Source organism: Mustela putorius, unplaced genomic scaffold, assembly GCF_011764305.1.
Source record: "Mustela putorius furo isolate JIRA1106 unplaced genomic scaffold, ASM1176430v1.1 tig00000145_pilon_pilon_pilon, whole genome shotgun sequence".
Classification (NCBI taxonomy): domain Eukaryota; kingdom Metazoa; phylum Chordata; class Mammalia; order Carnivora; family Mustelidae; genus Mustela; species Mustela putorius.
Window position 1 is genome coordinate 37,074,061 of NW_025421294.1, and position 13,115 is coordinate 37,087,175.

The window sequence follows — 13,115 nt, forward strand, 5'->3', positions numbered from 1 at the left end:
CATGTGCTCATCGTCCCCGAAGCCAGCATTTCCAGAAGTGTGGCACCTGGGCCACTGGTATGACCCCGGCTGATTTCAGGTGATATTCGGACCTGGTGGTTCAATGGCATTCGGCTGCGCAGTGTGCTGAATCCCCGCTGAGTTCTCACTTGTTTAACATTCTGAAAAGATCAAAGAAGTCTCAGGCAGTGCTACTCTGTGGCTGAGCTCTCATCTTTCTGCCACTGGCCGATACCCACCACCCCCACTTTTTTTTAACAGACTCAACAACTTTGGAAGGCACCGGCTAGCTAACTGAACAACCCTGCAATTATTGGTATCTATTTCTGGCAGGCTATACTGCTTCACCATTTTCAAAGATGTTATACAGCTACCTTTCATAGATAAAAATAGAATTAAAAAACTGACTAATAATACATGTTGGTTACGAATATGCCCCCAGCTTATGGAGCTGGTGCCAGAATGGTGGAAGGCTGGAAAGTACTGAGCGCAGTTCCCACCTCTGCCATCGACAGGCACATCTAACCCCCTCCTGTTCGCATCCTCCTGGTACATGGCCTGCCTGGGTCTCCTTGTGGCTCCCGCCAACTGGGTGTGAGCGCGTCCCCAGGTCAGGACAGAAATGATGGCATTGTATCCACACCTTCCACCTAGCCCTCCACATCCTCCCCTTCTCTCCACACTGCCAGGTCTGGGAGAGGGTCCAACACTTCCTTGGGAAGGACAGAGCCACAAGATGGAAGGAACCTCGGTCTCCGGGTACTTGTGAGGGGCAGAGCTCCCCCAGCCACCCTGGGACTTTACATAAGCACGAAATGAGCTTCTGTTGTATTACATCACGGTGATTTTCAGGTTGCTTATGGAAATTCGCTGACGTGGGCTATTATCAAGGAGGCATCTCTAGTCCAATTTCCTGCCAGCCCGGAAAGCTTCTGTGACAGCCTGGATTTCCTTTTTTTCTGTAACAAATAATTACTGAGTACCAAACAGATGCCAGGCAGTCTGAAGGGCTTTATGGAGACAAGCTCAATTAGCCCTCACCACAATCCTGGGAGCCAGGCACTGCTGATGATTTGGCTTGGCTTGCAATGAGGCAAAGGATGCTCAGAGGTGTGAAGCATCTCAGCCAAGGTCAAACATTTGGGAAGCAGTCCAGCTGAAACTAAAGCCAGGACTACTGGAGATGGACAAAGCCCTTCCTCCACCTAATGCCATGTGCCTCTGCTGAGCACATCACTCAGGGACAGCCATGCCCTATGTGCCAGTCCCCGTGCTGGGTCCTGCAGGAGGGAGCCACAGCCCGGAGTCCTTGTGGCCAAACAGGAAGAGAGCAAGGGAGGCACAGAGACAGATGGAGAGAGGAGGGGCTGGCACAGCCAGGAGGGCATTGCCACTCAGGAAGAACGGGAAAGGCTTCACAGAGGAGGGGGTGCTTAAGGCTGGCTGAGGACGGTGGGTGAGATTTCAGCAGGTGGAGACAAACAGGGAGTTGCTGTCTCATCCTGGATCCACAGGAATGGGCTCTGGACAGACCCAGCACCCTGTCTACTGTAGGGGGCCTAAAAGACTCAGACAAATCTTCAAAATGCCTCTCTGTAGCAATAAAGAATGAGTATCTGGGGAAATATTTAGGCTCAATAGTAAGTAAATAAATAAATCAAACACCTCTCTGCACTAGATGAAATGCTCCCAGTCCTTTCAAGAGGGGCCATACAGGGGCAGCTGGGCCATGTTGCTCGCACCAGATGAAGGTGAAGCGCCACCAGTGACATCACATGGTACCCTGACAGGATGCACTGAGAAAGGCACTCCGCTCACAACCCAATCTAATCTTGAGAAAACAACAGGCAAATCCCGACTGAAGGCGATTCTTGAGGACACCCGGGCAGTGCTCCTCAAGGCTGCCAAGGTCATGAAAAACGAGAAGGACTAAGGAATTGTCCCCAAACATAGGGGACTGGGGGGACATGACCACTGGATGCAATGTAGGATCCTGGATTGAATCCTGGAGCAGTAGAAGGACACGAGTGGAAAACCGGTGAAATCCATATAAAGTCTGGATTTTAGTTAATAATAATGTACCAATATCAATTTGTTAGTTTTAACAGATGTGGTCATGCTTGGTGTGAATCATGGGGAAAGCCAGATGGGGGTAACTGTACTATCTTCACAAGTTTTCTGTAAACCTAAATTATTCCAAAATAAAAAGTGCATTTAATTAAAAAGAGCAAGAGAGAAAGAGAAGCAAATGCCAGAACAAAAACAAGTCTCATGAGTTCGCGGTTTGAGGGAGATTCCTGTCTGGTCCAGTACATATACCCACAACTAGAACTGAGCCTGGCACACAGTAGGGCCCCAGTAAATATGTTCAATGAACTGGCTTCACCACTGCAGCCCACTCTGGCCTGCATGGGGGCTTCAGAGACCAGTCCCACCTGCTCCCCACTGGAAGGGTTGCACCCCTCTGTGTGGCTCCCCAGCAGGGGCTCACTGGTGGTAATCTGCCCATAGACGTGTACTGTGACAGGAAGTGATCACCCAGGCCTGGCCTCCTCTACAGTGACCCAGAATTCCTCCTAGGCTTCCAGAGAAACAAACTGTAAACAACTAACTAGGTGGCGGGTAACATTGCCCGCAGCAACTTTTTGCTAGAAATGTCTCCAAAGGCAAGGGAAACAAAGGCAAAAATGAACTCTTAGGACTTCATCAAGATAAAGTTTTTGAACAGCAAAGGAAACAGCTGGTTGACAAAACCAAAAGACAACCAACAGAATGGGAGAAGATATTTGCAAATGACTTATCAGATCCAAAATCTGTAAAGAACTTATCAAACTCAACACCCAAAAAACAATACAGTCAAGAAATGGGCAGAAAGGGGCACCTGGGTGGCTCAGTGGGTTAAAGCCTCTGCCTTCGGCTCAGGTCAAGATCCCAGGGTCCTGGGATCAAGCCCCGCATGGGGCTCTCTGCTCAGCAGGGAGCCCGCTTCCTCCTCTCTCTCTGCCTGCCTCTCCCCCTACTTGTGATCTCTGCCTGTCAAAATAAATAAATAAAAATAAATAAATAAAATAAAAAATAATAAATCAAAAAATAATAAAATAAATAAATAAATAAAAAGAAATGGGCAGAAAACATGAGCAGACATTTCTCCAAAAAAGACATCCAGATCGCCAAAAAATGCTCCACATCATTCGGCATCAGGGAAATACAAATCAAAACTACTTGCCTCACCTGTCAGAATGGCTAATACAATGTAAGAAACGACAGATGCCGGCGAGGATGTGGATGAAGGGGAACCCACCTACACTGCTGGTGGGAATGCAAGCTGGTGTAGCTACTCTGGAAAACAGCATGAAAGTTCCTCAAAAAGTTAAAAATAGAGCTACCCTATGACACAGCAATCGTACTACTGGGTATTTATCCTGAAGATACAAATGTAGCGATCCAAAGGGGCACCTGCACCCTGATATTTATAGCAGCAATGTCCATAATAGCCAAACTATTGGAAAGAACCTAGATGTCCCTCAACAGATGAATGCATAAAGAAGTGGTATATATACACAATGGAATACTACGCAGCCATCAAAAGAAATGAAATCTTGCCATTTGCAACGATGTGGGTGGAACTAGAGGGTACTATGCTGAGTGAAATAAGTCAATCAGGGAAAGACAATTATCAAGTGATTTTACAAATATGTGGAATTTAAGAAACAAAACAGAGGAGCATGAGGGACGGGAGGGAAAAATAAAACAATACGGAATCAGAGAGGGAGACAAACCGTAAGAGATTCTTAATCATAGGATACAAATGGAGGTCGCTGAGGGGATGGGGTAACTGGGTGATGGCCATTAAGGAGGGCACGTGATATGATGAGCACTGGTTGTCAGACAAGACTGATGACTCACTGAACTCGACCTCTGAAACTATTAATACTCTCTGTTAATTAATTGAATTAAGAAAAAAGGATGGCAAGTAACATTAGGCATGTCCATGGAGTAGCCCCCCAAAATTGAAGGTGATAACACTTGCCTCCAGGGCACAAGAGTGTGGTTAAGAAAGTCAGCTCTGGCATCACAAATGAACCCTCAAGTCTCAGCTGTGTTACCTGCAGTTTGTGCGACCTTGGCCAAGTCCTGTCCCTCCTTTCTGCCCAGCATCCTCAACAGACAAATGGGAATAATATATAGCTCTTACCCAATAAGAGGATCAACTGATGGAATCCAAGCAAAGCTTTTAGCCAGGCACTTGCTAAATGGGGACTATTGTGGGCACCGTTGTTATCACAACAGTCCTGAGAAGTCGCCTGCAAGATACACCCTAGAGGCTGAAGGTATTAAAAGGTCTGGAGCAAGGAGTGTCACTCAAGTTGAGCTTTGGCTGGAGAGGAAGGCTGGGTCCAGTGGCAGAGCTGGCTGTGCTGTCCCAGTACTGCCCCAAAGAGGAAAGTCCTATGGCCCAGGGTTGCCTCTGCCCAAGCCCACACTTCTCTGCCTTGGGCTCCAAGCCTGGCAGATCACCTCCAGCAGTCCTGGGGCTCTGCCCCAAGTCCTGTCCACCCAGCCAGCACATGGTCTCACACTGGGACGTGTGACACACAGGCTGCCCGCTGCCAGACATGGACCACTGTCAGCCCCCGGAAGGCGTTGCTTTGGCCCAGGATCCTGTTCCACAAAAATAAAACCAGAAATGATTCCTAACCATTTTCACATAATTTAAAAGATTTTCGTCATTTTCTGAAAATGAGAGAAATCTGAGGAGGACAGAACCACAGAGCCGCATTGGTGCTGCCCCTTCCGGATAGAGTGTCGACTCCCATGAGCCAGAGCCCACACCAAATCACCTTATCTGCCTGGGGCTCAGTGGCTTCAGGGTATGTGACCAACCATTTACTCTCCAGAGCTATATAGAAACATTTCTCCCAAGAAGACATACGAATGGCCAGCATCCCTGGTCATCAGCGAAATGCAAATCCAAACCACAATGAGCTAGCACCTCACACCTGTAGGGTCGCCACAGTCCAAAGTGTTGGCAAGGATGTGGAGAAAGGGGAACGCTTGTGCACTGTTGGTGGGAATGCACACCAGTGCAGCCACTCTGGGAAACAGTACGGAGGTTCCTCAAAAAGTCAAAAAATAGGAACACCCTATGATCCAGCAATCCTGTGACTGGGTATTTATCCAAAAGAACTGAACTCAGGATCTTGAGATGTCTGGACCCTCACGCTCAGAGCAGCATTAATCACAACAGCCAAGATGTGGAGACAACCTAGAGGTCCAAGGACAGGTGAATGGGTCAAGAGAATGTGGCGCAGATGTACCATGGGGTATTATTCAGCCTGAAAAAAGAAAATCCTGCCATATGCAACAAGATGGATACTATCACATGCTTAAAAATTTGTTAGGAGGGTAGTGGTATAAAGATCAGTCTGAGTAAGCGTTCTGATGGACAACTAATAGTTAGCACAATGCTTTTTTTTTAAAAAACAATTTTTTAAAAAACTGCATTAGTAGCAGGACCCATACAGTGACAGCATGAGGGTTTCTTATGGTGATAGAACTATTGTGTATATCGTGCTCCCGAATGTTTATAACAGCAATGTCCACAACAGCCAAAGTATGGAAAGAGCCTAGATATCCATCAACAGATGAATGGATAAAGAAGATGTGGTATATATATACAATGGAATACTATGCAGTCATCAAAACCCCAAAATCTTGCCATTTGCAATGAGGTGGATGGAACTAGAGGGTATTATGCTATTTCTCTGTCAATCAGAGAAAGACAATTATATCTCTGATATGAGGAATTTGAGTGGCAGGGCAGGGGGCTGTGGGGGAGGGTAGGGAGGGAAAAAATGAAACAAGACGGGATCGGAAGGGAGACAAACCATGACAGACTCTTAATTTCAGGAAACAAACTGAGGGTTGCTGGGGGGAGGGGGGGTGTGGAGAGGGTGGCTGGGTTATGGACATTGGGGAAGGGTATGTGTTATGGTGAGTGCTGTGAAGTGTGTAAACCTGGCGATACCCCTGGGGCAAATAATATTTATATGTCAATAAAAAAAAAAAACTGTTTTGTATCTACACAGGCTTGGGGTGGTTCTACAAGCGAAGGTCTTGAATTTTGTAGAGGAGTACACCAAAAGTCAATTTTTTTGTAGGATTAATTTTAAAAAGAAACTAAAGAAAATAAATTACTAATAACTGTGTCTGTCTTGTGGGGTCAGGGTGACTTTCAAATCCAAGGACACACCTTGCCCAGCACAGCACTCAATCTTTCGCGCGAGCTGAGGAACCGTCAGGCATTCCTAGTAAGATAACTAATGCCTCCTTTCCTCCTCCGAAGAGATGCCAGCCCCGGAATGGAATGCAAGAACGAAAAACAAACGCCATGGAAAGGTTCCTGCCACAACAAGGTTCAATGTTTCAGGCACCTGTGACTATACTTTGTTTTCGTAAGAGCCAGGCTTCTCATCTCCAGTGGGTTTCCAAAACTGAACCTTTAATCCATTTCAAAGGGATCTTGCTTCCTGCCCAGCTGTGCTGCCCCATGGGTTACAGGAGAAAAGGGCTCCACGGAGAGGATTACAGTGGCCAGTGTACACCAGTCCCCAGGGCCCTTGAGGCATCAGGTGTGTGATCCATCTTGTCTGAGGCCGATTTCCCTGGATGTAAAATAGGGACAATAATGCCCACTCGGGGTGAGTAGATTTGTAAAGCACCTCGTATCCCCTAGCTCTCAGCAGGACGGGGAGCCCTGAGTTCTCCTGCCTCTCCCAAGGGCCAACAATTATAACAACAAATACAGCTAGTGTTAGAGGGTTTTTTTTTTTTTCCTGTTCTACACTTTCCCTGCTTATATAACCAATGTAATTAAGTTAACAGACCTGAATGTTAAAGTTGACAACAGACAATTAGGCTAATTACTACTTCCTTAAAGGATCAATTAGGGCTGCTTCCTACTCTGTATTCTGAGAAATGGTACTGGGCGCCTTGTGAACAACGGGGTGGCTTCAACAATCAGTTTGACAAAAGCTGTCTGTACCAAGTGATCTGGCTTCCTCTCATGCAGGACTTCTCAGTGCCTTTAGAAAGGGACACGCGTGTTGTGAGTCTCCAAGTCAGAGTTGCCGTATGCAGCACAGAATGAAAGACAGTGTATCAGATGAGTCATATAGATCAGGGTTTCAGCAACCTTCCCACACATCCAAATCACCTGGGGAGCTTGTTAAAGCACAGATTCGGATTCCGGGTGGGCATGAGATTCTGCATTTCCCAGGGGCTCCCGGGTGATGCTGAAGCTGCTGGTCTGGGACCACACTCTGAAGAGCAAGGACATCAATGGAAAGGTAAGACCACTTATCAACCCCCTGACCACCGAGGATCAGTCCCAGAGTAGGGAAATGGCTTGCTGAAGGTCACACAGGAATGACAGGTAGGACCAGACTCCACTCCCAGCCTTCCCTACCCTAGAGCTCTCTGCTCTGCTTCCTATGGGTTCTCCCGATTTTCAGCAATCTTCTCAGTCTCTGTCCTGCACTAGAGTCATGTGAGGGCCTTTCAAAAAATACTGCTACCTGACCAGTAAAAAAATACTGGCCCCGACCCTCAGAGCCTGATTATTAGGTCTACAGTGTAGCCTGAGTTGGGGGACTTTTTTAAAGCTCCTCCAGTGATTCTAATGCATAGCCAGTGTTGAGGGCCACCGATATAGAGGCGGTGGGCAAACCTCCCCCTGGACACCCTCTTCACATCCGTCTGCCCCTCTAATGCCTGAAGAAAACTGCCCAGCAGCAAGTCCAAAATAAACTAGGAAAAGATGACTAGATAGGAAATGGCACTTGACAAGGCCTCAGCTGGCCAAAGCCCTATCTCAAGATAATAGGTATCACAGTCCGGAATCCCAACTGCCTTGAGAGGAGAGATTTCCAGCTCATTCCATGTCCAGATGAGCAGGTAAACATGTGTTCTAGGCTTTAAAGCCCAAGTGGCCAATGTGGAAAAACCTGGACCCTCAAGAGTGAGATGCTCTAAGTTAGTGTGAGATGGTTAGTGGGCTTCTTTAAAGACAATTTCTGAATCGAGTGTCAGGCCAAATGAGGCTGGTTAAAAAAAAGAAAAAAGAAAGAAAGAAAAAAAAAAGCTGAGGCATTAAGCTTCTTAATGAGCACAGTAGGGGAAGAATTAGAGATGAGAAAGTCAGTGAATCCAATTAGAGGAGATTCCCATTCTCTCTGAACTTGCTGAATGGAAGGGGAAAAGGTTTAGAGATGAGCCTACAGCCGGAAAGCAGGGCTCTGGAACCAGAGGGCAACAGTTCAACCCTAGCACGTTCTGCCGATTCACACTGGTCCTGTACCTCAACTGGCTTATCTGTAAAGTGGGACAATAATTCGTGTGGTAGGGGTGCTGTGGGATTAAAGGAATTGATATACGTAAGATCCTTATAACACTGTCAGGTCACTAGTCAGTAGTAAGTGCTCAATAACAAAATGCTAGCTCCAGTGTTCACATCACTTTTCCTCTAATCTTCATCTCCCTTTTGCCATCATTTTAAAGCCCATTTATGTTTTTTAAAAATTGTTGTAAAGTAGGGTGGCTCAGTCAGTTAAATGTCCAATTCTTGGTTTTAGCTCAGATTGTGATCTCAGGGTCATGGGATCGAGCCCCACATCCGGCTCCACACTCAGCATTGAGTCTCACTAAGAATCTCTCTCCTTCTCTCTCTGTCCTTCCCCCCATACACTCTTGCTCTAAAATAAATAAATCCTTAAAAAAAAATTGTTCAATAGTATGAGTTTCTGTCAGCTTCCCCAAGCTCTTCCTGGAATAAGGCAGGGTAGAAATACAGACACTCATGTTAGCTAACAGCTGAGTGTTTAACTATGTGCTCAGAGCCCTTGTGGTGGCTGGGGCTTGCCTGGTGCAGACTGAGGAGGGGTCTGGGTCTGCAGGGCCCCCCTCAGACAAAGCCACATGACGAACTGAGGAATTCATACTTGATCCTCAGAGCAATGGACCCTGTTTGAAGGTTGAAACCAGGACATGAGAAAATCAGGTTAACTGTGGAAAGCTTTACTATGGGAAAAAAACAAACAAAAAAACAGGTCAGCTTTGGAAAGCTCATTCAGGGTTCTCTCAAGAAGGTCTGGGGTCTCCTGGAGGAAGGCCAGTATGAGAAGCAATGTGACACAGTCTGGTGGCAGGATGGCGGGGGGGGGGGGGGGGGGGGCGTCCCCTGCTTATTTTAATGCTCTGCTGTCACTGTCCTGAAATTCACAATATTTTTCCAAAAAGGGATTTTGCATTTTCATTTGGCCCTGGGCCCTACAGATTACAGAGTGACCCTACCCTGCAGGGACACCTCTCTTGCCCCTACATCCACCCAACTAGGTGAGGCAGTGAAGGTTACCACTTGTCTTTAAAATGAAGAACCCGAGGCTCTGAGAAGATAAACTAACAGTCCCATGGCTTGGCTGGTCGGTGACAGGGCAGAAGCCCTGGTGACCCAGGGCTTAGGGGTTCAGCTCATGGGCCTGTGGGAAGGCCTGCCATCTCTGCCCTCTGAAAGCTGTACTCAGGCTCTTCTGGGCCTCCAGGCTGCAGGCACTGTCCCCCCCCCCCACCCCAGGCTGAGCAGAAGGTAGGTGCTGCTGACCCCTGCCAGCCGGAACTGGGCACAGTCAGAGCCAACACCCACGGATCTGGGTCACAAGGCCAATTCCACAACAGCAACTGGCCAGCGATTAATGAAACAATTCAACAGGAGCAAAGCAAACACAAGTAATCTTTGCAGGCCCAGGATCCCGCGTCCCCCAACCCCCAAAAACAACTTAGAGCAAATTCAAGGAAGGAAAGGGGAAAATTCTCCACCAAGAGCTGTAAATCTGCCCAGTAAAGAAGAGCTGGCAGATCAAATCACACCATGCCTTTGACTTCCTTAACAGACCCTAAAAGGCATTTCCAAGAGCGAGTTTGGCTCAGGTACTGTTCTAGGCACTGAAGTTACAGCAGAGAATAAAACAGATAAAAATCTTTGCCCTAAGGGAGCTCATGTTTTAATGGAAGGGAGAAAGAGAATAAGCATCATAATTAAGTGAATTACATAGTGTTAGGAAATATAGGTGCTTACATGTAATAACACAAATAATGAAAATAGTGGCCAAAATTTATTGGGTGCTTACTGTGTCTCAATGCTTTACACACATTGACTTTTTTAATCCTCTCAACAATGGGTACTGTTCTCATGCCCATTTCACAGACAGGAGAACACATAGAAGGTAAGATGCACAAGGTCCCGTAGGCACTAAGGAAAAAAAGGAGTATTGATAAGAAAGGGCAAGAGGGCAAGAGATTGCTATTCATCCCGTCCCCCGCCACCCCCCCCCCACACACTTCCTGATTCTGGTTAGTTGTTAAGGCCAGAAAAACAGGCAGGAAGCCTGGTTTTCTTCCAGGCCTCCAGGTGGGAGAGTGGGTCCAACCACAGTATGCCCCCCTCCCTTCCCCCACAGTTCTTAAGAGATCTGACAGGGTTGTGGGACCCTTCAAGTCTTCCCTTTGCTCCCAGAGCTATGGCTTTGGAGCTAACCGCCCTGAGTTCAAGTCCCAGCTCCACCAGCTCACTAGTATATGGCCCTGGGCAAACAGTTTCTACTCGGCACAGCCTCCCATTCCTTTGATTTAAAATGGAGATCCAACTCCCTCTCGCAGGTGATAAGAGAACAGACTTCAAGTCTAAGCCTCGCAACGCCTTGTCTGGGGGTAGATGCCCTCCTCTCTTCTCCCCAGGGCTGAGAGGGCAGGGCTGCACAGCTGGAGCTCTGTGCTGTGGGCCACGTGGCAGAGAGCTGAGCATGGTAAACATTTGATGAATGAACACTGAAGAGGAAGAAGGTGTGTGGGATGGTAGAACCTTCCTTAGAAACTAAGCCCTGGAATTAACAGATCTTAAAGTGTGGGTTACTAGGCACAGATGACTCGTCCTCCAAAGCTCCAATGCAAAGTGGTGAAATCTATCCTCACTGTTCTATGGTAAGCCCAAGCCCTCAAGAAAATTTATAAAACAAGACCTCACTGAGCTGGGGTCCCCATGGCACCAGGCATGCCAAACCTTCAACTCAAGGGGCAGCAGGTGAGAAGCTGGGCATGACCTAGACCCTGGCCCACCCCTCGGTCTAGCTCCCTTGAAGTGCACAGCAAGACCCTCAGCCTGGAGCTTCAACTTCCCCCTTGTAAGGGGTGAGATGCAGAGCGAAAGGATTCAATGACCCAAAGTGGCGGTGTCCCCAACAAAGTCAAAATCACTGCAACCTAAGAAATTGCAAGGGGTTGGGGGTGGGAGGTCAGGGATCTTTACTCTCAGCCTGGGTAAGGGGAGGCTTTGTGGAGCCAGAATCCATGTGCCAACCACAGCTCTCACGGGCCAGTGCTAAGGGTCAGTGTAAGGACTGTCCCCTGATTCCATCAGAGGAGCTTTCCTTCTTTGGAACTGCCCTGGATCTACAAGCATTTGCCTGAGACCCTGGTGCCGGCCTCTGGGCTTCATGGAAGGGGCAGGAAGCTGGCAGATGTTTACAGATTGCATGGGTGCCCAGGAAAGGCGGAAGTACCACATCAGCCAGTGCCTGGGGGTCACTGCCAGGCTTTTCTTCCTGGGGAGGCTGTCACTTTACCCCAACTTCACTCTCACCTATGTGGAGGGAAGGGGCAGGCGAGGAGGAAGAGTTCCCTCCTGTGAGACAGGCATCAGTATCCCCATTTGTAGATGGAGAAAAGGCCTCACGGAGAAGCCCCCCATCTACTAATGTCCTGCTTCTGAGCTCTAAACCCTACAAACCTCTGATTTCAATGCTTCTCATGCTCCTCACAGTTGAGGACCTAAATCCAGCTCCAACCTGCACGTAGTGAATTTTAGAGCTTCTGAGAGGGTTCAGATACTTGCCCAAGTCATCCCTTCACAGAGCTGAGGAGAGGTCTTAACCTAGGGCCTTCGCCCCTAACTTCTAGAATCTACGGAGCTGCTCAGTTGAGGAGGCAGAGCCAGGATGCTAATCCAGCTCTTCCCATACTGAAGCCTTGCTATTTTCCTGGCCAGACCCCCACAGTGTGGCTGTCTCAGGCCAGGGCATTCCCTGGGGCTCCATACCTCAAAGGAAAGTCTGGCGGAGACCCCTTCCCAGGCAGGCTTTCGGAAGGCCTAGCCCAGCACAACGTGGACCATGAGGCAGCTGGACCCCACAAAGGACCCATTGTAGTGACTGCAGAAAGCCAAGGCCAGACCAGGCTGGGCCCTCTGGGGAGCCCTGCCCATGGTGCCCCCATACCGAGTACAGGACCAGGACTGACAGAGGACTCCTGTGCTGCCTAGGCTGGGGCAGCCTCAGCCTATGGAAACCTAAAACCCTCCAGCTGCTGCTCCGCGGTAACCCGGCTGCAGACCCCTGGGGCTCCCTGGGGGCTCACCGGAGGTGCCCCCAGGACGCACCTGTCAGCAGGGGCGGGGTCCACCAAACGAGGCTCCATAGATGGGAGGAGGGGGAATGGCTGGTGGCGTGAGTTAATCTGTTTCCCAGACTGGGGGGCGGGGGGCAGGAGATGCGGGTTTGCGTGGGGTTTGCCTGGTGTCGGGGCAGGCTGGGGATGGGGCTCGGGGCAGGCTGGGGATGGGGCTCGGGGCAGGGAAGGGATGGGGCGGCAGGGAGGTGGGTGGCTTGGCTGCACAAGGGGGCCCTCAGAGGTTCCGGCTGGCTTTGTGTGCAGCAAGGGGGCCGCCCCGGGTCCCCGCGGGCCTGCAGGAGGCATGCACAGGGCTGGGGGCTGGGGGCTTGCTCTTGCGTGCGGGGCAACAGGAGTCCCCGGCGTGCCCGACCCCGTGTCCGCAGTCGCCACACTCACCGCCTGAAGTCAAAGGGCATCGTGCCGCCGCCGCCGGGGGTGGGAGCGCTGCAGGCCAGGTGGGCTGCGGCGCCGCGTGGGTCCCAGCCCGCTGCCAACGCCTCCTCCGGCCGCCCCGTCCCCGCCGGCCGCCCGCCGCCCACCGCCCCCGACACCCGCCGCTCGCCTCCCGCCGCCGGGAAGTGACGCTCCGCGCAGCCCATTGGGCGCTGTCCGCC

General features: G+C 49.6%; 1 protein-coding gene across 1 annotated transcript in view; it reads right to left on the reverse strand.

Annotated features, from left to right (window-relative positions):
• The window catches only part of ERGIC1 (endoplasmic reticulum-golgi intermediate compartment 1), a 103,603-nt gene extending 90,488 nt beyond the window's left edge, over positions 1-13,115 (reverse strand). The window contains exon 1 of the mRNA XM_045075601.1: positions 12,898-13,115. Coding sequence (XP_044931536.1) covers positions 12,898-13,100 — 203 coding nt within the window. The 5' untranslated portion in view covers positions 13,101-13,115. The remainder of the gene's footprint in view (positions 1-12,897) is intronic.